General features: G+C 39.1%; 2 protein-coding genes across 4 annotated transcripts; one reads left to right on the top strand and one right to left on the bottom strand.

The window, feature by feature from the left end:
• Window positions 1-2,316: 2,316 nt before the first annotated feature.
• On the bottom strand, window positions 2,317-17,165 carry LOC137277717 (kelch domain-containing protein 1-like). 2 transcript variants are annotated; one of them, XR_010956628.1, is made up of 9 exons: window positions 16,765-17,158; window positions 15,784-15,936; window positions 9,473-9,612; window positions 8,918-9,002; window positions 8,249-8,401; window positions 7,485-7,640; window positions 6,245-6,418; window positions 3,254-5,358; window positions 2,317-3,183 (listed from the first exon to the last, which is right to left on the bottom strand). XR_010956628.1 is itself a non-coding variant. In XM_067809606.1 (8 exons), exons 1-8 carry the CDS (start codon window positions 16,970-16,972, stop codon window positions 5,288-5,290), a joined length of 1,140 nt encoding a protein of 379 aa, XP_067665707.1. In that variant the 5' UTR covers window positions 16,973-17,165; the 3' UTR covers window positions 2,317-5,287. The 2 variants fall into 2 exon arrangements, 1 of the variants encoding a protein (XP_067665707.1); XM_067809606.1 differs by having other exon boundaries at window positions 2,317-5,358; window positions 16,765-17,165.
• A 1,768-nt stretch (window positions 17,166-18,933) lies between these two features.
• LOC137276696 (uncharacterized) lies at window positions 18,934-25,038 on the top strand. 2 transcript variants are annotated; one of them, XM_067808317.1, is made up of 3 exons: window positions 18,934-18,981; window positions 20,259-20,333; window positions 22,582-25,032. In XM_067808317.1, the coding sequence occupies exon 3, from the start codon at window positions 22,599-22,601 to the stop codon at window positions 23,904-23,906; it is 1,308 nt and encodes a 435-aa protein (XP_067664418.1). In that variant the 5' UTR covers window positions 18,934-18,981; window positions 20,259-20,333; window positions 22,582-22,598; the 3' UTR covers window positions 23,907-25,032. The 2 variants fall into 2 exon arrangements, with proteins under 2 accessions (XP_067664418.1, XP_067664417.1); XM_067808316.1 differs by having other exon boundaries at window positions 18,947-18,989; window positions 22,582-25,038.
• Window positions 25,039-25,376: the final 338 nt, after the last annotated feature.

Here is a 25,376-nt window from a genome sequence, read left to right as displayed (position 1 = left end):
TAATATTTTTCTGTTTAGTTCGTTTGACCAGAGATCATATAATATGGTGTCTAGTTTGACGCTTGCCTACACGTGTGTGGAAAGAATATCATACCATGCTGAATTGACATCTTTGGTAATTTAGGGTAATTTTTGTCCACAGTAATCTATGCTTGTTGTAAGATGTGACTCTGTGAATCGGGTGTTCTGTCTTGTTGGTGGAGTGTCTACATACCCTGATTGGATTGATCATATTTTCGGCCACTGGTTTATGTGCTGACGTCACATACCAGATGAAATACCGTCGAATACAGCTTATATAAACTACATATCGTCTTCAGATAGCATTACATCAAGTCTGTGTATTTTCTTTAACCAAGGGACGCTAACCGTGTGCTGGAAACAGTTTATTTCGATTTCTTACATGGATATGATTCGTGAAGCTCTGAATTTCTGTGATATTCGTATATGGACGTTTGTTAAATGTGATGTAAAACACAACTCACTCTCTACGGGAAAGGCGGCGAGGTAACCTAGCTTATGGTGAGAAAACTCATCAATTTACGCTGAAAAACTAGCCACTTTATTAAAGCGTTCTATCGTCACGCCGAATGACCGATTTGGATTCCCTACATAGGCAAAATTTGTGGTGCCCACTTCCGATACACCCTGTCTTGATATTGCTAGAATATTGTTAAAAAGAGGGCTTAAAAATAATTCTTTTGAGGGTTCTAAATAATTCTAAATGTTTATTTGCTCTCGAAAAGACTTATCTGTAGTTTTCATTCCGGAGGAACACAGAGATTTTGGTGTTGTGAGCCATACCTTCTACCTACATAATCATAATACCGCTCCGAAACCAAATCTTGATGGAGAATGAGAGTCACCGGCGTGTACAGGACCAGGGAGCCTATATAGAGGTTGTAGAGTATCCCTGGCAGGACGGAGTAGAAGACAGACATTCGAACGGTTTTGCACAGCCCAGACGATCCAGCATGAAATATTTTACGCCCGCATCAGTTTTCACTAAAACACGTAACCTTCAGTGGCAAATAAGAAGGGGCTGGTTTCTTCCATCATGTTGACAAGACTCTGAGCCAGAAAACAGTTCTGTAGTTTATATTGCCACATGGCACCTGGTGACATCAGAATGGGTCTTGAGTTGAAAGGGTCAAATGACCGTATAATTAGAACAATCACTTGGCGTTTGAGATAACTGGTACACGGGAATGTTCCACATGTATGGCTACTGACCTTGACGGCTTGTTTTTATAGATCTCGATATCTGGTAAATGTAAAGAAGATGGACTATCAAAACTGAATTAAATGTTCTAGTATGTCGAACGACCTTGAATATCTGGGTTGGAATTCATATTCAGTAGCCCATGCTTTTGAGTTCTAAATGGCTACTAACGGGATCGGGTGGTCAGGCTCCCGAACTTGGTAGACACATCGTGCCCGCGTGGCATTGCGTAGATCGATGCTCATACTGTATCACTGGATTGTCTCCGACTCAAAAATTTATAGATCGCAGTTATGTAGCTGAATATTGCTGAGTGAGCGGTTTCACAACTAGCAAAGAAAACCATCACTATGGTCTGCAGCAAACTATATTGATTCATTTCATCTCTAGAAAAGTGGGAAGCTAAATTCAGATTATAATGCTAAATCAGGTGTCTTGAGTGGTTAAGTGTGTCAAGTTCCCGCTTCATTGATTCAGTGTTTTCCCCGAGTTGTTTTCAGTACGAGGAGATGCATTTTGAGAAATTTGAAGAGCATTCAAAGGTGGAATGAGAGTCAAACTCTAAAATGTCGCCCTTAAACTCCGCTATGGACTATGTAGAGTGAACTACTGACTCCACATATATCTCTAGTTTTAATATTTTGAAAGAAACACATTTTTAACTATGTGTATCACAAGAATCAAAAGGAAAATGTTTCAAATGTTTGTACAAATTGGGGTGATACAGTCTTTCTCTATTTCAATGGAATAAGCAAGTATGCTTCAGCTTCTCTGAGTTGTGTTATTTTCAGCTGATGTTTAACATGGCTGACACTGTGAATCTCCTGTATTCAAGACTTGCAAAGATGCAAAGGAAATCTGTACAATAAAGACGTGTGCATAATCCCACACACAATCAAAAGTCTTACACACAATGCAGAAATCCAATGCACAATCAATATACACACATCTTGGGGAAATCCCATGCACAATCAATAGTCTTTCATACATCTTCGTGAAATCCCATGCACAATCAATAGTTTTGACATCTTGGGGCAATCTGCTTTCTGAACAAAAACATTAACAAAATAAAATAAATATGCACAACACAGACCAGAAGTAAAATAATTTTATTAACAGTACTCAGTGTAAAGATTATTTTTCATTATGTTAAACACATTAACAAAAATCCCAAAAGAGGAATGGTGTTGTTCAAACCTTTAACGCTATGGATCATCATCCTGAGGTGTGTATTTCAAGGCATGTTATAAGAGGAAGTTACTTGTTCTTTGGAACATGGCCAAGTCTCAAATTAAAGGTCACTCGCCTTGTATCTCAGCACTACTTAATTTTCGTCTACCTGTCCAGAGCTCATTTCCGCCACCTACCACCTGCACATGTACGTCATAACCGATCAAATCTGATGTTGTGAATGCTCAGTCAGTCATCACTATGTCCGTACTATTTCAGTTTAGATTCTTCTGGGAAAATAACCCAATTGAACTATTTGCCATTCTAAACACATGCAGGTGTGTATACAGGGCTCAGTAGAAAGTGTTTTTGGCGGACAAATCAGGGAAAGTGTTAATGATAAAGAATTAACATAAATATCCTGGCAAATATAATTATGACTTCTGTAGTTCATGAAAGTTATTATTTTCCTCAGTTTTTAGGTATTTTGACACTACATTCTGAGCAATGATATAAAAATAACCATTAAGCCTCATTCCCTTTACTACATTACGTAACAAAGTTATCATCCATAAGTTACATCCAAAACAAAGATATTAGTTTTAAGTATGTGAACAGGAATCCAGAAATTATCACAACTTGAGAATTTTGCTGCTGACTTGTCAGCAGATCTAAATATAACCTTGCCACAATCACTAAAAGGAATGCATTGGGATGTAAACTTTGAACCCATGAATGCACATCCTGTTATAGCATTACTAGTATCAGAACACACAAACCTTCATTCCTACCTTCACATTTAAAGGAACATGTGAATTCCACATATTGTACATATGAACAATTACAAACCTTCATTCCTACCTTCACATTTAAAGGAACATTTGAATTCCACATATTGTACATATGAACAATTGTACAAACTGTTTTCATAAAAAATGTAACACTGTGACTTCATGTTCAAATACAATAATGACTTCACTTAAACATTATCATCATCAATATTGCATACCCAACTAAGTTTCAAAGTACAGTAGAAGCTGGCAAAACCGGCACTCATTGGGACTGAATAAACAATCCAGTTTAGACAATGTGCCGGATTGTAGAGCTGATGATAAATGTACATGTCTCGGATGGGTCTGAGATTTAATGCCGGATTGGAAACTTGCTGGATTGGAGAGATGCCGGTTTTGACAGTTTCCACTGTGCTAAATATGTACACGCATGTGTTTGTACATCAGCACTGAAAAGTGAATGAGTGAGTTTAGTTTCATGCCGCACTTGGCAGTATTCCAGCCATTTGGCAGTGGTCTGTAAATCATCAAGTCTGGACCAGACAATCCAATGAACAACAGCATGAGCACTGATCTCCACAATTGGGAACTGATGACATGTGTCAGTCAGCATGCCTGACGATCTGATACCATTAGTCGCCTCTTATGACAAGGATAGAACTGTTAAGACTAACAGTCTATGTGATATGTTCCTCCTCCTCATCATCTGACGCTTGTAACCATGTAACAACACTTCGGAAACATTAGATAAAATCAAAACACTGAGATTTTCAAAATAGGTTAAGCAAGTTGGTAGTCTAAATGTTCAAAGAACAGAACAATGTTTGAAAGAAAAGAAACTGCCTAGGGGTCAGTTGGACCTACAAACTTTAGAAGAAGTTGATAGGGACTCTTTAGGCACTCTATTATAAGCCTGTGCTGTACTGTGACAAATAAGTCAACAATTTGTTTTTTTGGACTGAAGACCACAAGAACTCTTATCTACATGACACTGATCTATGATCAAGAGCTTATTCATCAAGACTTTTATGCTGAACAGGATTTCCACCAGTCACTATATTCACAATGTTTCATAACAGTGTCTTATCATTACATCAGTGAAGGACTGAACCAATATTCCCTCAAAAAGGCTTGGAAGAGGGGATGACACAATAAAAATGCATCCAAGCATCTTATGGACAACAAAAGTTTCGACTTAATCTTTCCAAACTGACAAATCAGGGATGGCAACCAGTGAAAGTGATTTCAGTGGAAAGTCAGCTGGGGGTCTTGGGACAGCAGGCCCCCAACAGGCTCCAGGATTGATTGATTTGTATTTAAATCCACAGATTTCAGCGGATTCATGAAAAATCGCCATCCCTCACAATCAGAGACATAAGAAACAAAAGGTTTTGTATACCTTTGAGAAAGGTAAAACTGTCTTGTTCTGGTTACAAAATACACACATACAATGTATAAAGGTAATGTACAAGAGTTAGGCTGTAGAAATGTAATAATATGCACCTTCAAAGAACAGCCCAAGTAAAGTTGTCTCCCTTTAAGAGATCAAGGACACGCTAATGCCTTGGTCTTGCTGGAGTTGTCTGCCTTAGAAGTGATATGCATTTTTGAAAATGGGTTGTATCTTTTTGACAAATAACCTTATGCATGCTCCATGTTAAAGAAGATTAACCTCTTCTGAACAATTATGTTAAAACATATCACGTTGATTTAGAGGCTGTACAGACCTCCCTTTGATAGACAACACTTTAGCCAATGTACACACAATACATCTGGCAGCACTGAAGTAATAGTAACACACAGTCCCTTGTAACTCAAGTCCTTCTGCATAAAGACCTCCAAACTGAGCTTTCTGGAGCATAACCAAAGTGACAGCTGCATTGCTGTGATGTTATGTAAAAGGGATTATTTCCAAGGTGGACTCCTCCAATTGACGGCCAACAAAACAGCTACGATTGAGGGCAGCTAAGGTGTAAAGATGAGTAAAGACATTACGTTGACTTCTGATGTTGATGAGAAGCTTCACACCTGAATATTATGCATAGTGTTCTGTAAACTTGGCTGCCTTATTGTTGACGTATTGGTGCACCTTGAAGTTGGAAGTTCATGTACATGCACCATTTGCTGCTGCTGATCCATTCTGTTTTGTCTTCGAGCCCCCTTTTGTAAAGTCAGCTGAGATTAAAAAGGAAATACCACTTCAGAAATTCAAAAAGACAGAAAAATTCTTGAATGAAAATGATCCTGCTAGATATGACACAGCTATAAAATAGCAGGTAACTTACATCTTTACTACAGGTCCTGACTAGACATGTCAAAAGACCATCTGAGAGGTGTCACATGAGATTTTTTAACCCCTGAACTATAAAGGAGCACCTGACAGCTGTGTTACAACCATACAGCAGCACCTGACAGCTGTGTTACAACCATACAGCAGCACCTGACAGCTGTGTTACAACCATACAGCAGCACCTGACAGGTGTGTCACATGCACACAGGAGCACCTGACAGGTATGTCAAAACAATACAGGGGCACCTGACAGGTGTCGTACAACCATACAGCAGTACCTGACAGCTGTCACAACCGTACAGGAGCACCTGACAGGTGTGTTACAACCATACAGCAGCACCTGACAGATGTCACAACCATACAGGAGTATCTGACAGGTGTGTTACAACCATACAGCAGCACCTGACAGATGTCACAACCATACAGCAGTACCTGACAGGTGTGTTACAACCATACAGCAGTACTTGACATGTGTGTTACAACCATACAGGAGTATCTGTCAGATGTCACAACCATACAGGAGCACCTGACAGGTGTGTTACAACCATACAGCAGTACTTGACAGGTGTGTTACAACCATACAGGAGCACCTGACAGGTGTGTTACAACCATACAGCAGCACCTGACAGATGTCACAACCATACAGCAGTACCTGACAGGTGTGTTACAACCAACAATTTGAAATGATACATGTTGACTTAACATTTTAGATTTTGTCATCAAACAAAATGCAAAAAATCTACACTGTATCCAAGCAACAAACCAACATACTAGCATCCATGATGAATGTATCCGTGAAGTGTTGTTGGCACTGCATGGTCTCGTCGCTGTATGTGCCAGAACCCCCAAACACAACAAGTTTATCTCCTGCGACAGCCACAGAGTGCTGCCCTCTAGCTTCAGGAATCTCCCCTTCACACATAGGCTGCAGCCACTCGCGTGTTTCTGCAGAAGGACGGGACAGAACAGTTATACTGGAAGCAATACAATAAGTTATAAACTGTTCATTTCTTCAGTTTCTCATAGAAACAGAGATATGGATGCAGGGAAAGTACAAGAGGCATCAGAAGATGACCGGCCCCCACATATTTGAAAGGACAAATCTGACATGTCTTCTTAGATCAAGTTTGAATCGTTTCCATGGAATTCATGAAAAATGTAAATGCCTTATATCTGTCAACAGCAAAAGGCACCATTTCAAGATCTGTCTCATATATCTGTCAAGATCTTTTGAAGATATGAAATGTTGTGCTCCGGAAATGAAGTCTGAAACATGTTCATGGAACCAAGAAAATAATAAATCACAAAAGCTTGTAAATAGCAAAAGGCACCACTTTGGGGTCTACAACACATATCTACCAAGTTTTTCTGACAGATATTAAGACGTTCCTGAGTTCTGCTCCGGAAACGAAACACACCTCTCACTTTTGAGACTAAATCCGAAACGTTTCCATGGAAACCAAGAAAATAATAACTCACAAAAACCTGTAAGTAGCAAAAGGCACCTCTTTAGGTTCCGACAGATATATCTACAGAAAAATATTGAATGTTTTTTTAGTTCTGCTCCGGAAACGAAGCCCGTCCTCTATTTTGAGACTAAGCCTGAAACATTTCCATGGAAAATAAGAAAATAATAAATCACAAAAACTAGTAAATAGCAAAAGGAACCACTTTGGGGTCTGACACATATATCTACCAAGTTTTGCAGAAAAATATTGAACGGTTTTTGAGTTCTGCTCCGGAAATGAAGCCCACCCCACCAATAGACTAACACCAAAATGTTCCACGGAAAAACAAAAAAGATAAAAATGCCAAAACTCTGTAAATAGCAAAAGGCACAACTATATGTTGAGATTATCATATCTATCAAGTTTGGTCTAAAAATATTGAACGGTTTCCAAGTTATGCTCCAGAAACAAAATGAATACAGACACACAGACGAGGCGTTGACTATATCCACCCAGCATTATATGCCGGGGGGACAAAAATACATGTATGTTCAGTCATGTACCTGTGTCAAAGATATGAACATCAGCAAAGTGCTGATTGGAGGTTCCCCTTCCACCCATGATGACAACACGCTTGCCAACACTGACAGCTGTATGGAAGGACCTGGGCTCTGGTTGTCTCCCCTTCACCTCGAGGTCAGTGGCCCACTTTCTTGTGTCTAGTTAAACAAACAATGGAACCTAATAATTTTTGAAAGATATAACTTTCAGCCATATTTTACATTACAGATGTGATGGTGTGCCAATTATTCAACTGACCATACCCTTGATAGTATGCACAACAATCCAGTACAGATCTGGGTCAAGTAATAGAAGAAAAACTTTTATTAACTACCTAAACTATATTCAAACTGTAATAAGAAAACACAACCTATCACTTATACAGTATGAGTAGTATTGGACTAATGTCTTTGTTAACAGTGTTCTACATCAATGCTCACAATATCACGATGTTTAAGCCACAAATTCACAGCCAGCAAAGCTGATCCTTACGCAGAACAGAGGTATTCTTAATGATTGCAGGTGGACATATATTGATGAACATCACATCCTTTTCAGGCAACCTACTGACCTGTGCAATGTGTTTGTTACTTAATGTGCACTGTGTCCTCAAACCTTAAATTCCTAGGCCCCTTTCCACATAGCAATCGTAGACCTACATCAGTCGTAAGTCTATTTTAAAGTATGGGACTTACGATCATCCAAGTGCGATTATCAATGCGGAACAGGGACCTGGATCCGCAATAGGTCAAGGAGACATACTTACCAACATTGAACATGTGCAGATCATTCTGGCGAGCCTCCATGTCCCGCCCACCAAAGATGATGATGTCTCTGTCGACAACACACATGGCATGAGCTGCTCTCGGGGTGGGGAGGCCAAGGTTCATCTGCATCGGCTGAGACCACTGATTCTTCTCTGTTACCAAACAATGTCACAGAAACCATTAACACTGGAAACCCCGATATCAGCAGCAACAGAATGAGACATGATCTCCTGAGTTTGAAATACTACTAGCTCTATTGGCAAATGTATCATTGGGCATCCTTTGGTACATAATCGAGTCTGGGCCAGACAGTCCAGTGATCAACATCATGAGCATCAATCTTTGCAACTGAGATACAATAATAATGTAGTCTGCATGCATGACTAACCAATCATGGTAGTTGTCTCTTACTACAACACCTGTATCTAAACTGGAATTAATCCACAGGGAAACGCATCATATATGTTGTTAACTTGATACAAACTTCCAGCAATTGTTTAAAACAGCATATATAGGTGGAACTGATCACATGTACAAATCAATGGAAAGCAATACTTTGAACCTTTTTGGTCCACAATAAAGTGCAGAAATAAACATGCAGCAGTACAATTCAACATCTCTCACATATTTAAATGAAAATTAAGGAGACGACAAGGTTAAGAGTTTACCAGTATCAAGCACGTATAGATCGTTGAACCATCCAAATTCTGCACCGCCGTCAGGAAGTTCATCTTCTGACTCATCATCCTCACTCTGCAAACATTGCCACAGGTTTTGTTAACGCTAAAGTTATTTTAGGTTAAACACAAACAATACAAATAGAAATGAGACATGTACCATGTACAAAAATGTACTAGAATACAGATGTAGTCTTGCTAAGTATCACAAAACACTGGTAATACAGCTATATAATACTATCAATATTGGATAAACCAACAACACATCTCAATTGAAATCTTGGTAATTTCCTTTCACAGGGCCCAGATTTTCGAAACTCTCTTAGCGTTAAGACAGTCATGACTGCCACACATTAGCATTATCTTATGACTATCTTAGCGCTGTGAGGTAGTCTAGTGGATAAACCATTTGTCTTGCAGAAGGAAACATTTGATTCCTAACATAAAAACAACAAGTGAAGCCTACTGTAGGAATTTTGTTAAAGTCATATAAATCATATAAAATCATACTCATTCACTGAACCATGCTGATGTCCTGATAACTACCTCTAACTGATCTGCATCTGCAGACTTGGGACCAAATCCCCCAAAATAGTAGATCTTTTTCCCCAACACCACACACTGCAGCTTGTCCCGGGGGAGCGGCTTGGGTCCATCGGCTGATACCACAGACCACGTGTTGGTGCCTAGTGAAGAACATCATGACGCTATCATGGTTGCTATCAGGGTCAAACACATAAAGAAGTCTATGGATAAAGAATTTCCAAAACGTGATCATGTTATTTTCTGATAAAAATGATATTTTATACTTATCCTGACTCATGCTTTTGTTTGCTTATCTCCTCCCTCTATGTGAAGATAGTACAGCACTTGAAATCCCTTGAAGTTCCCATCTTTTGAAGCAGACGTACAATCACAGTCACCCACAGGAAGCCTCCATGTTTCCCGCACCATAAGTCACACGAACGGCCTTGTTTGGCACTCTCTCCGTAACTCCATAAGCACGACAGGAGAACTGCAGAGAATGCAATGTATCTGAGTGGTGCGGTAGGGAGGGCTTGATATCACGAGTCAGGATAAGTATGAAATATCAATCTTATGCAGAAAATTATATATTTTCCCTTAACCTGACTCATGCTTATTTGCTTACAGAATCTGGCGGAACTGGCGGTGGGTCAGACCACAATAATGGATTCTACAGGCTGCCATATGAGTACTCCGCCCTTCTCTCTCCCCACTATCCACCCTGGAACTGGAAACTGCAGTAATTCAGTCGAACTTCTCTTCTTGCGAAGCAATCACTGACTGGAGGGAGGGCGATGATAACAGCTCTCATAAAATCCCATGGTAGTGCTTGGTGCGTTATCTCACGATGATCAGTGTCAAATCATGTACGATTGGAGTCCAGAGCATGTATCTCTGACATCTGTGCTCCTGTAGCTATGGCAAGTAGAAACAGCATTGCCTTTGTCAACAGATCAAAAGCTGTCCAATCTAAAGGCTTGTAAGTGTCACTGGTGAGATGTACAACATTCAAGTCCTAAGCTGGTGCCTTAAATCTGCATTGTTGGTCTTCCAGCTTGAATGAGCATAGTAGGGTGAGTAAAACCAGCATTTTCGTCAGCTTGACCCCAGATCGCCAGGTGATGACAGAGCTGAGTGCTAAGTGGGTCGATAGTGTAAAACCCTTAAGGCCACTAGTATGCAGTAGGTGACATAAGTAGTCTGCTACTTGAGGATGTGTGGCTTTTGTTAAAGTGAAGCCCTTCCGCTTGGTGTATTCTCAAATCACATCCATTTATCCTTGTATAAGGAGCAAGTAGATCTACATAGAGCTAAGGTGACCGTCTTTGCCGCTCTGCGAAATATCCTGGATGTATCAAGCAGGCCGTGATACAATCCATACATGTAGTTGGAACAATGTCGCAGCAATTGTTTGGTGTGCGGATGGACGAGTAGGTTCTTCCATTCTGGAAGTCTCAGTGATGGTTGTCCTTGTTCCTCGATGAGTACTGGAAACCATTCTCTCCCTGCCAGTAGGTGTGATTAAAGTCAGTTGCAGCATCATCATCAATTTAGGTTACCAATGACCTTTGGTAGTACAAACGGAGGCGGGTATGCATAAGCAACTAGTGCCCATGCAAAAGGATCCAGCACTGGAGATATGAATGTTGCATCTGTTGAACTTCGTGGCAAGTAGGTTTATTTACAGTGATCTAAATGTCTAAATGATGAATACAAACGCCTCCTGATTTATCTACTCTGTTGGAGATGGTTGTAAAGGACATGATATAACATCCGCCATGATGTATGCAACTGGGATGTGGCATGCCTTTATGAAGAGATACAAGTCGTTGATGATGTTGAAGAGTTGAAAGGTTAGTTGTAGCAGCATGTGAGATCATGTTGACCCTTGCTTATTTATGTGGCATGATACTGTAGAGTTGTCAGTATGGACAATCAGTAGTCTGTTCCTCAATATGGTTGACCATTGCTGTACTGCGTTGATTACAATGTTCATCTCCAAATGGTTGACATCCAGAGTTTGTACGTTGCTTGCTCAAATTCCTTCTGCAACCTTGTTGTCCAGGTGGGCACCCCAACCTTGTAGTGATGTATTTAAGTACAGATGACTGTTGCAGTTCAGCTCCATCAAATAAGTCTCTGTAACTTTGTAATGGGTGTAGCTGTAGTCTTTCCCTTCATGCCAAAAGCTGCACTGAAGTGAGTCGACCAAGAAGAAACTGCCACTGTCATAGTCGTAACGGAGAGAGTAGAACTTGCAGTATCACGGCTTCAATCTTGTCTCAACACTTTTGTTTTCCAAAGATTTTCCTTCCCAGAATGTAATTCTTCCTTGCAAGAAAGTTTCGATCAGCTGAATACGAATGGGTACACACTTCATCTGTAATGGAGATGACAGTATGAGAATTGTTTCGTCTACAGATTGTTAACACTTTAAGTTGTGAGAGAGCTGTCTTCCATGTGCTTATAACTGACTGGCTATCGCGGCAGAACTGTCATATGTTACTGCAGGCCTCCACATAAACAACAAAAGAATCTGCTGTTAGAAGACATCTTTGCTTTATGAAGACTATCAAATGCCGCTGTAGACTGCTATCTGGGTTGTACATGAACCCTTTCCAATGTTGAAAGGGTTGTTTACATCTGTAGATGACGTCCTGGCATGCAACCAATAGACACATTCTGAGCAAAATAGTCTTTCGAGGACCAATCAGCTTGCAGATGTGACGTCACCAGTGTTGCGGCCAAATGATTGTGAAATCTTGTGCAGTCGGTTATTCCCTTACTAGCATTCGGATATATACGAATGAGCAGAACACCAAACTTATTCTTTAATACTGACGTAGGTAGACTGTCCTCCTTGTCGTGTCAGTGTTCTTCAACTGAAGATTATACTTTTGTTATCTTATACAGATGTTGTAAGGTAATTCCCACACATCCCCATGCTGGTACAGGTTGACTGTAGTAACCGGGTTCCATGAAACGTCTAAATATTCTTCTTGAATTCCTCACTGCTGGCGCACGACAACCTGACATTAGTGCCAGATGCATGGAGATGAATTGTTGATCCTTCTTCAAACTAAGTGGTGTAGATAAATATTCTTATCTTCTTCAAAGTTGGAAACTTCTGGCATTAGACGAATGTTGGTATGCTGATTCTGCATGCATCTGTCTAGCAGAATAGTTCCCATTCCCCAAATGCGTTTGCACATGCATGCATGCTCCTGTGAAGGATGAAAATCTATGTTCATCAGTGAAGACGACCCGTAACTCAAGCCATACTGTCCTGACGAAGTATGTGGGGAACCCTTCCTGCTGAGATGCTGAAGGTGTTTGAGTGCAGTTGAAGGATGGGATGTGTTGATGCTGATACTTCGTTGCAGAATGGGAAAATCGTAGACAAGTTGTCCAGTACCGTAGATATCAACATAATCGAAGGGAAGGTCAAGATGTTAACTCGTAGTAGATCATCTTGTAGGCGAGGACATCATAGGACTCCTTCGATGAAGTGACGTCTAGTCCAATTGTAATCCAAAAGGCAATCTCTTAAGTACAAGAAGACGACTTCTTATTCCCTCTGATGTAAGCCGACAACTCAGATGTGTCATTTCTATTCAGCAAATGCATTCGCGAGTGGTCCAAAAGAATTAGTTGAACATCGTCCCTGCACCAAACGTTGAAGTGATCTTTATGTCTGCATACATCTCTGGAATGGCTGTCATTCCATGAACGCTTCCATGCAGGGCTGACCACATCCAACAAAGATGACGAATGATGACGACGTCTGTGACAATCCGAGGATGTAGTTTGTGAATCCTTGCAGTTGTAGCATGATACATGCGTGCATGCATCCTCTAAACTGATACAGCTGATGGTGAATAATACAGCTGATAGCGAAGATCTTCATGAACAGAGCATTCACAAATTGCATGGGCACTGTCTGAACTCCATCGAGATGACAGAGCTGACGGTGAAGATCTTCATGAATGGGAACATTCACACAGTACATCCTCTGACTGCATAGATGATACAGCTGATGGCAGTATGTATCTTCTTCATTCAACAGACCTACAGCAGCTGTTAAATCGTCATGCAAGCTGACTAGTTGTTGATGACTTACAATGTCCAAATGCTGCAGAGGCATTAGATGTGTTGAATTTAGACGTTGTCTATGTCTGTGTTGCAAGTAGGCTCTCTGAACGATGCAGCATTGTTGTAGATGCAGTAGTAGATAGATGCATGTTGCACTGATTCTCTGAAGCTCTGTACCTCAGGTAGTGGGAGTCGAGATTTGTCATAGATCTCTCGTTCTTCGGGAGGGATGATACCTTCACTGAAGGACTACGTAGAACATCTAGTCCGTTCTTTCAGCCTATATAATTTAGCAGTATTTGGTAGCTGAAAACAAGTAGATGACTTCTACTCTGTAGTTGAGATGACATCAATTCTGACACCAACTTCTGGGATTAGGGCCTAGTCTCCATATTATCCCGACAGCACCCCTAGGGTACATCTGGTGATTCACTATTAGCCTGAATATCAGCAGTAGTTAGCATATGGCTACCAGATGCAATAAGAATCGAACTGCCAGACATGACTTGAAAGAGCCTACATGAAACATTTTAGCATGTATTTGAATAGTAAACAAATACACACAAAATTCTTACCAAGTTCATAGTAAACACTTGAAGAAAAAATAACCATCCAAGGAGGACATAATAATATGGAACAGCTGCAGACAGCCATAGCCTACACAAGGAGCATGATTTTATCAGTGAAAACGTGATCTCACATGATGAAATGCATGTTCAGCAACATAAAATATATGTAAATTTATCCACAATTTCATATTGTAATGATAATTAATACAGGCCAAAGCCCTAGACTGCTAAATTTTGTGAAAAGGACCGATATATAAAATAGTATAATAAATGACACATAGGGACTCAAGACTGTCACTCCAACTGTCTCATCGGGTGATGGAGAAGAGAGAGCCAAACAGTGCTAATCATGTGACCGATGTGGCGGGAAAAGGGAAGGCTTTTTTTGGATGAGTGTGACTGTATGTTCGCTTTAAACGAAAGAAACTTCAAGGGATTTTAAGTGTTCCACTGTTTTCGTATAGAGGGAGGAGATAAGCAAATAAACATCAGGATAAGGAAAAATTTAGACAATAGTTACTCTTATGCCAAACAAGACAAAAGAAGACAAGAATTTATTATCCTGAAGCAAATGCAGTATAAAACATGAGACAAAACAAAACATCACATGTCAGTAAGCACAGAGATAGTAATTTAACAAATTGATAAGGCCAAACCAATCTTATTTCTTGTTTTACGGATCCACCTGCAGTATTTTTTCAAGAAGAAAAATAAAAACATAAAAGTAAATTTACCCCACTCAAAAAAATAAAATCTGATTGTTTTTAATAATATTAAAATTTTTAATGGCCAAAAATGTAAACGTAAAAGAAAATCTTTTCCTAGAATGTTTTTTTGCCCCATATACACAGATCACGAAGGTGTTTGAAAGTAACAGGACATTGGGTCCTGTAACTTCCAGATTTCTGCCTGACCCACTTAAAATTCACAGGACCCACAGAAAAAAGTTAAACATTTCAGATTTATCATTTCTTACAATTGACATTGAAATTATTAACATTATATGATAACAAACATAAGATTTATAAACAGCAAACTAGTGTCACATACCGCAAATAACAACTTCACACAAACACATTGTGAAATATTCAGTCAGACACTGGGGCTGGTCGGTTGGTGATTTCTATCTGACCACTGGTGAATCTGCCAGATTTGTCAGAGGGTCAGATGCTATTCGTGAACACTATACACTTCATAAATTGCCAAAAGTAAAATACTTTGAGTACTCAACTGGAATATTACTTTGATTGGTGATTTTAGTTTTAGTTTTTTCCTCTCCTGCCTTTGGGTTTTTATTTTTTCCCCTCCTGCCTTTGGGTTTTCTAAGGATAAAAATCTGTAAAACAAGAACTAAAACTGGTCTGCCCTAAGAGCACTAAAACGGGTGAGAAGGATATGATGCACTGAAAGGATGAGGTAAAAAAGCAGAGATGAATATTAATGAACATAAACACTGAGTATTAACTATGGTTAAAACAATGAATACTGCCTGGTACAAAAACGAGAGACGGAACCTGTTTGCTCTGTTTATCGGCAACAGTTGTACTTGTAGCTCTAAGCATGCTATACTGTTTTGTAGAATTTGAAGGAGAGCATTTTCATTGGTATTTCACAAAAGCTTTTTAACTTTATCTGAGTTTGAGATAATGCCCTATTGTGCCTTACACTTACCGATATCAAATGAATACAAGTCGTCGAACCAGCCAAAAACATTACTGAGGCCTCCGAAGAGATAGAGTTTTTGTCCAACAGCAGCAATGGCTGCTGCAGTACGTGGGGGAGGAGGGCATCCTTTCACCGGCAGTTTGGTCCATTCTTGTTTCTCTGAAGAAGAGACTAAGATAGGACATGCTGACAGAACATGATATAATAATTCTAACTAATACAAATCATAATTGTGATCATATTTTTGTCAGTTCAAGTTGAAGTTGTCTGAAAACAAATTTGCTGATCATGTGAATACTGAATAACTAGAAAATTATCAAGCTTTATTTAATCCAACTTATAATATTAGATATACCTTGTATTAGGTAGACCTTATAGATCAGTGTAATGTTCATTAGACTGGTTTCTTATATACATTATGCAACTGAAGTTCTGTGTTGCATACAGCAAAAACTAAAGATAGCAGGTTTAACATGATCAAATTTGGCTCAGACAATTTAATGACTGACATCCTCAAGACCACTTCAGGCAGTGTTGGGATACAATAGCTGGTAATAAACCAAGTTTGTGAGCCACAGATCCAAACAGTGGCCTCTGACAACCTCTATAGGTTGCGGGGGACTTACATTATTAACAGGAACAATAAAGGGTTAAACATGTCCATTAACCCGAGCTCATATGAGTTTTAATAAATGCTTAAATTGATTTCTGGCTTAATCAAACATATAATTTAAAACATCAAAGTGTTTGGACACTTCCGTATATCAATGATAGGTGTGTCAGGATTGTTTAATATAATAATTTAATAATAATGTTTAATAACATGGGTGTGTCAGGATTGTTTAATAGGAAAATAACACCTATGATACAAACTATAATGAGAAGGAGGAAGAGGATGGCATCATCTGGCCGTCAAGCCTATGTCATGACTCATGAAAAGACAGTAAAACGACAGCATGAAATTGACATCTAGAATAAAACTGATACCTGTATCAAACACTGTGAGGTCATTTGACTCTCTGAGTTCATCACCATGCTGAGATACGCCACCAAATGCGTATACCTTTGACCCTGACACACAACAAATCTGTCCCTCTCTCGCTGGAAAGTCATTTGATACTTTCTTCGATCGAATGACAATGTCATTGTCAAGCTTCTCTCCATATGAGGCGGTCTGACTAGTTTCGTTTCCCATGACTTACGGGTAAATCAGCAATAATAAGAAAAAGTGAAATTGTTCGTGTTTCTCTCCTACTAAAATAACACGTGATTCTTTGGTATAATCACCCACAAATGTCAATTCCAAAGAGGTGACAATGAAACGATCTATTTATTTCCCGCGAATTTCTTCGAGCCAAACCGGAAGAAACTGTTTATGCATTCGGAACAGCTCGTGTTGTTACGATATGGCGAGTCGTCAGAGAATAACGTTGCCCAAGGAACTTCTGATTGACAAGTACCGGCCTACTGCATCTCTTATCAGGCCGTGTATATGTAATAAGAGAAGTCTTAGGTTAACGAAATATTTGAAAGAAAGCAAATTATTTGCACAAAGGAATAAGTCGTCCTGAGTTGACATTTATTAAGTGATGCTGACGGAATAGACGGATTTAGAAATGGAATTAATTTTACTAACATACTCTAAACAACTACTATTAGTAGACAATCTAGTTGCCGTATTTGATTTTACACACAATAAATAAATAAATAAATAAATAAATAAATAAATAAATAAATAAATAAATAAATAAATAAATAAATAAATAAATAAATAAATAAATAAATAAATAAATAAATAAATAAATAAATAAATAAATAAATAAATAAATAAATAAATAATCATGGCTGGTCCCAGTACATGAACACAGCGAAATAGTTTCAAACTTTTGTTAGCCAGACGGGCTAGCTATGTCTGAAAGTTACTAGCCAACAAAATCTTTCACTACCCTGAAATTTGAATGGGTTTCATCTCTAATATGCTAGCTCGAAAACTGTTTCATCACGCCGTAATCTTGTACGATTAAAAAGTGTAACTACCTCAAGAAGTCGGAAAGGTGATATCTTTTCAAAATGACCCCATGAAATTTCACTAGCCAGTAGGGTCAGTGACTGTGCAGATTTACTGGCCTGATTGGATTTTCACTAGCCTCGAGCTATTTCTCACACTGCATAAACACCAGACCGACCATATGTGATGGACAAACACTATGATCGTTATCATTTTAAGAAAACCGAAAAAGGGGTATCTCATACAATGTAAACCAGCGAACAGTGTGCAGTTATGTGACAGACACAAGGACAGACACAAACACCCTGTACCGTTGAGCACCATTCTGGTTAATGTCTCATCCAGCACATCCCAACCTAAAGTAATTAATATTAGGTGTCCATGACAAAACCAGACTCGATGTAGACAAAATTTAAATTGCGACTATCGTCTCAGTGAAGGTTGATGTTTTGGTCGAGTTTGAAATATTAATTTATCGTTTCTGTCCATTTGAAAAAGACGATTGTAGCGTTTTGCATAAGTGCTTAGAATTCTGACGTGTTGCGACCACAGTTTAGGAATTAATATGTTTTCAATAATCGGCGAAGCAAGGTAAAGTCATTTCCCCTCGTACATAATAATCTGCTTTACTTACGAAAATTGAAAGAGCTGTAGTTTTAGCTTCTCGTGTATATTATTATATCGTGTTATTGACGCACATTTTATAAGTGGACCAGCTGTGATTGACAACCTTCAGTACCAACTTTACACGCATGGATAACCAAAGCGTAATTAGTATGGAGATCAATTAATACAAGAGACCATATATGTTCTCTGTTAACACTAACACAAACTGTCAAATTTGTTTTGACAGTGGTAATAACGCTCATCCAGTGTAAACTGCCGTCTAATATTAGCGTAATTTACGAACCATTTTTGGGATTTTCTATTATTTGCTATATGGCGCGTGAAAACAAAATAGTCGGGGGCAAAAAACTTTGCTAAATTAAAAAAAAATCAGTTAGGACTGGTGATTAATTTCAGGTCTCTAAGGCATTTTTGACTGTTATAAATAAAACGTTTCCCCAGAAGAAATAATACTCCATAGCCAAGATCGGGACGAGTACCGTTACATTCACGGTTTTTGAAACACTAGTTGTAACACCGCTACTATGAGCATATGGGTACCGGAACTTGGCAGTCAGGGAAAGCGGCAGGTGCGTAGGTGTGTATTTATTACTCCGAAATATACTAACTTTTCGTGTTAATTCCTTGTAATAGAAATTGCCAAAGGTAAGATTAGTCATTTGTGATTCCTTTGAGCAACAATTAGGATTGACTCAACGTATAAATGCAGCTGTCAATGCGCGTAGACATGTGACACTGGCAGGTCTTTGTCAGTGTCAAATCGAAAATGTTTAGACAGTGACAGTTGCTATTATCAACATGTAACTTCTTTTGTTTTGAAAATCTGTACATCACAACAGGGATTTTACAGATATATCAAGATTTTCTTATTTTCTGTTAAAATATACAACGCGGAAGAGATGATGACATTTACTAAAACAGTGCACGATGTATCTTTATAATTTGAGTTTCTTACTCTAAAATCCTCTGTTTTAAACTAATATTTAGTTTCAGTTACAGTTAAGTTTTGCTTTGTAAATGTTAAATGGTCTGTCAGTTTAACAATCACTCGCACCATGTAGAACTTCTGTTGACTTTGAGGTGACATTCACATATAAGTATATCTAATGCTCTTACGTTTGTGACCATTTGTGCGACCAGTCTATATATAAACCAGCAATGTGTGTTTCATTCCTTCATTGTCAAGTGGTCACAAACTTGCATGAATGTTAATGAAAAGACTCAAGATTGAGCTGGAATGTATCCAACTTAGTACTTGGTTACTGTCTATGCCCGTATCACTTCTTCGCGTATCAAGTATTCTAATTTAAATCTAAAGAGAAAGACTCTCCTCTGTCTCAGGTTCCATTTCAGTTTAGGTGTCAGCATCATGTACAAGTTCGTTTTTAAAGCTGACTCACCATCTCAGTGCAGGTAAATAAACTGACTTGGACTTGCATCAAAACATTCTCTTCCCCCAGAGGTTACTCCCGTGATCTTCCTACATAACCTCTGTTCTAATACAGCCATATTTCCTGGTTCTCCTAGAATCCCCTAGCGGCCTCAATTCACAACACAAATTATCTCTGCTCTTTTTTCCCCAATCCATTCACGTCAAACGCTTTGCTGGACTGTACTGGACATGAGGCATGTGAAGATACCACAGTATATTGATGGAGACATTTGGAAGGGTTCTATATGTCATGTCCCAAATGCTTCCTGTCTGCTGACTCTTTGCTGAAAAGACCATGAAGTAAAGAAAATATGTGTGGAAGTAACATGCAGTGTTGTTATGTGTTTGGATGGATGAAGCTGACTGTGTGTTATGAAAGAGCATGTGTTCTAAGGTGTGAATTCTTTATTTCAGATACTTCTGATAGGACCAAATGCCTGAAGTAATCCAGATTTTCAACAAATCTCAAAGCAGTGGACTTTCAGGGAGGTATGTATCGATGATTCGTCAGAAATGTTTACAGATGTTTGCTCAGTTTCCGGACACTACCTTAAGGTACACAGAATGGTAACATGATAAATACTTGCATGTAACTCTTCATTTTAGTGTGTGTCTGAAGGTTTGTCAGTCAGTGATTATGGTGCTAATGTGTTGACGATAGAAACTCTATCAGTGGAACTGAGCTGGGATTACCTAGCAGCCAAATTTCCTGAGTATGTGATGTTTTTGGGTTTTTGTATAATTTGAAAGCTTACATGCAACACAAAATATAACTTTCCAGATTCAGATAACTTTTATTATGGACTTACAATAACAAAATATCAAAACTGCAAATTCAGCTTATGAAGTTCAGTGTCTATTCCAGGAGACGCGATTGCGCGAATCGCGCCAATAATGATCAAATTGCCCCTCATAAAAACAACAGAGCGCAAACTCTGTTAAGGAGACGTGTGAATCAAAAGGCAAGCAAAACCCTGAGACTGACCCCGGTTCCTCCGAGTCGGAAAAGAACCCAAACTAAGTGTTTTTCAGAAACAATTTTGTATTCTCCCCTACATTTTCCAAATCCCCCCTCCCTTCTTTGTGAGGGGGCAACAGATCCCCCCTAGATTTTCAGTTCTAGAATAGACACTGAAAGTTAAAAAATAGCGCAAAGGAAAAATCCAGCAAAGTCGTAGTTCAAACGATTCATGAAAGGAAAACAGCTGGGTTGAAAAGTGGTTTTTACAGCTGCGCTATGCTTTGCACCGAGTACATACACAGTGAATAGGTTTGCACAGCTTGAACGGGATGCCTAGATTATAAGGTCGTAAACGTAAGTACTCAAATCTGTAAAATGCACCTTTTGTTTACCCATATTGCATCGAGTGCATGTTTATGTTTTTGAGGCATCAACTGTGTTAATTTATCCAGAAATAATTTTGCAGCTTATGTTATTCTTTAAACACTTTATCAAACAGTAAAGCTATAACTGTACTACAAGACAAGATGTAGGCCAGTTGCTTACGTCCTCAGTATCTCCATAGTGTACATTCCAATGAATCTCCACTACACCCTGAATGCATGTACAACCCGATAAATTCATAACCTCCATTTGCTGGCTTTTCATCCAATCAAGTGTATACGCTGGGATGTTGAGTGAACCAATCACAACTCACCTTCACTTTTTTAATTACTTTCACTTTCTTCAATTATCCAGGGGTTCAAAAATCCCATCGCCCAGTGCCTGGGACTAGTCAGTTTTCATTTTGGGCAATCAAATAATGGTGTCTTACTTTTCCGTGGGCTACAAGATGATTTGCACTTACGGTTTCAAACTGCAAATAAACATGGATTTCATTTCATTCTTCTCATAATGTAGCTAATACATTTCGCAATAATAGTAATTTAGTGCTACCGTTCTATGAAATTTATCACTCTTCAATAAATAGTCCAGTAAACCTATACATCAAACATTGTGTCATAGAATCAGGGCAAGTGGAAAATTACTCAGGACTTGTTACTTTCTTGAAGTCACTTGCCCTTTGGCAAACAGCTGTTAAAGAAATATTTTGAACCCCTGTTATCTAACCGATTAAACTTGACAACACAATTCATGCACAGGTTCTCTTAAAGAGGCAGAAGGAGTTCTTGCATGTATTTTGTAAATTTTCGGACCTATAAATGTGTCTGTATGATGTCCCCAAATGTGAGTCGCACTGTGAACAACCCTCACAGCTGCGACCACTACTGTTGCTGACACTGCCAAGCTCCGTTGTAATGGCGGCTTAGCTGTTTGGCTACTGTGAGAATGCGGAGCCAGCAAAGGGAGGTAATAACGCCATAGATGCATCCAGGGTATAGCAGAGATTTATTGGAAAGTAGACCCTGGAGATATCGAGGATGACTTGCTTAGTGTTGCTATTGACTCTTGGGCAGTATGTTCTTTGAAGAATGTGTATATGAACTAGGATTGCATGTGTTGCACTGGACTGTGTATGGTGAGCAATCATGGTTTAATTCTGCTACTGGCAATATTGCAGCAGTATCATGGGATGTATGACGATTGCCTTGACTACCTTAAGCATTGTATTCATGCATTATAAAGTGTATTTTTAGTGTAACAATACATTATGTTACGTTATGAATGACATTTTGTTATGAAGTATTTCTGCAGGTTTCTGTATCCTAAATTTGATATATAATAGCATTCTTTTATTAACAGTACACTCATTCTAAGTCTGATGTTTGTGTTCAGGTTGATAGGTGTGGGGAATGGATTCCAAGGACAAGAATGGAGTGTGCAAAGGGCCTGCCACATCTAGGAAATCCCGCCGGAAAACAACTCGAAAACGACCTCAATCTGCTCCAGCTGTCTCCAAAGCTACCTCAGGTGGAGGTGACCACCCGACTGGGGATCGCTACCATGCAACAAGTTTTCCCCTTTTCTCAGGCTCTTCTTCTCTTCTGCAGAAGGAGCAGATTCACCAGGACAAAGACCTCAAACATATCCGGGGTGATGGCCAGAGCAAGATATTCCCATTCCAGATGTTGCCAGATTATTGTAAGCTGAAGGTTTTTTCTTTCCTTTCCAACATTGAAAAAGCACGAATGTCCGTTGTGTGTCGGTCATGGAGTGTTTTGATGAAGACGCCACGGCTGTGGAACCATATCTTATTCTCTGCCCTTCCTCTTGGATGCTTGGAATCTGCTAGTCACGAGACTACTAACCAGTGCTATAAGTGTTACAAGAACAGGGTGTTTCTGTTTGCAGATTATTTACTTCGTTTGCGACCCATCCTTCACAGTTTTGAGTTCAAGCTAGACATTGCCGATGCCAAGGTGAAGTACCTTCAGTTGATTGAGAATGTTCTCCACAGCTCACAGTGTGCTGATCTCCATTATGCTGACATTAACTGGAAGGAAACACCAGCTCTGCCCTTCTGGCTTGAGTCGGCTAGATGGTCACAGAGTGATGAAGTCATACAGAACCATCGTCACAGGCAGCGTTTGTTTGTTAATTTCTTCAATGATTTCACGCACATGGCTCCGAACTTGCAGACTTTGATTCTGCCCTTTGACTGGTCTGAGAATTCTGTTGAGTATTTAAGTCGCTTGAAAACTTTACATAGTTTGGTGCTAGAGAAATACTTTGTCTTTCAGAACCTCAATCAAAAGTTGTTGACACGTTTGCTGGAGAATTTACCGAAGCTGTCACGACTAATGTTGGAAGTGTGGACGCCAAGTGGACAGGGTCTTCTTACATACACCCTTGCATCAAAATCAGTCACGTATCTTGACATATCACAGAGTCGGGGGTTCTACGTCCAGAAGTTGAAAATGCCGAAGCTGAAGAACTTCCGCGTAGCTCGTCATCCATGGAATGGTCCTCTTGTGATGGCAGAGAATGTGAATCTGCCATGTCTATATGATGTATTGGTGAGCGGAGCTCCAGAACTGGAGACTGTCAATGATCATCGTCTGTCTGAAGGCTGGCAGGACTGTATGAGCAGCGAGTTTGAGGATGTTCTGAAAACAGTCTGTTCATGTCGACGACACAAGAGTGGCTGGGCATTGTACTGAACAGTATGTATCCTTGTCTGTGTTAACGTTCAATTTACATTTTCATGAAGTGCAATGCATTGGTGTGGCAGACACGAGTTGGAAGTTGCAGGGTCCAGTGGTTTGAAGACATGGAAGGAACATACAACTTCTTTACAGGATTGTTTGAATTTATGTCACCATAAAAATATTAGGGAATTTTATTGATTTTTTCATGCAATCAGATGAGATACATTTAAAATGTACAAAGTTACTTTTTGTGTCATTGAAGATATTAATAGTTATCACATTAGTTGTAGGTTCCCAATTAGCAGTTACAGAAACATTTATAATTATTTTAATAGTATATAATTTTGAAACGATGACAGAAAAAAATATCAATAGATATGTTTCTAAGATAGGTATTTTTATATGCACTTAGTCTCATGTGAGAGTCCAACAGCAATTCAGGATATATATTTTATGGATCTGAGCTGTTTGTGTTTGGATGCATGTCAAAGTGTTTTGATAGCAGTGAAAGTCAGGTTTGATGAGCATCACAATGGCAGTAGTTGAATCTGGTCACACAGTCCTCATCTTTCCGTCTTACTCAGGTATCAAAAGATGTCAAGGATCAATACATTGCATTGGTCATAATCAAGGTTGGGCTGGGAAGGTTCAGGGGCTGTTAAAGTTGGCTTTAGTAAGAATCTTGTTTCTTCATCAGTCACTAGTATTCATAAGAGTTATGACAAAGACTTTTTGATTTTCGTACTCATTTTTGTACTTAGTAATTGACTCTAATGTTGGTCACAATGTCATCTAAGTCTCGGCCAGAACATCTTGGTCAGGGAGCATGTCAAACAAAGGTCAATACACTGAGAGGGACTCACCTTGGTCACAAAGTCATCTGATCCCATGTGTCTCAGCGAACATGAAAAAGTTCAGTACACCGCAACAGAAAGTAAACCGTGATCAGTAGTAAGTATGATATCAGAGGGTAACATTTTACATTCTGATACTTTCCCTTTATCTTTATGGTTCAAAGTTAACAATATTCCATGCATCTGAGACAGTCGACTTCATGAAGAACTAAGTTACTTATTGACTACCTCTTTGTTTTAGATGGATGGCAACTTTCTAACAGACTTTTATGTTTGCACAAAAGAAAAAAGTATTTGTGATGCTAGGACTGTTGGTTTAATGTCTGTCATAAATGTTGCTATTGTCATGGTCCAGGATGCAGACCAGTACTCTCAGAGATATGTTTCTGTTATTGGCCAAGTCTTCTTGTTGATGGTGAAACATACAATTCATATTCACCAACTTTTATAAAGCTGATCAAACACTCATTGGTTGTAATGAATACAACATGGGTGTGAAGTGATCGCAAGATGGGGATGAGTGACCATTTTCAACAACTGATCGGCTTAGAAGAAAATCAGTCTTGGTTCTCAGGCTTTCCATCAGAGAAGCCATTATCAACTTTACTTACTGACAGTTGAGTTTATG

The sequence above is a fragment of the Haliotis asinina genome, chromosome 3 (assembly GCF_037392515.1).
Source record: "Haliotis asinina isolate JCU_RB_2024 chromosome 3, JCU_Hal_asi_v2, whole genome shotgun sequence".
NCBI lineage: Eukaryota > Metazoa > Mollusca > Gastropoda > Lepetellida > Haliotidae > Haliotis > Haliotis asinina.
Note: the sequence above shows the minus strand (reverse complement) of the source record. Positions and strands in the feature narration are given on the sequence as shown.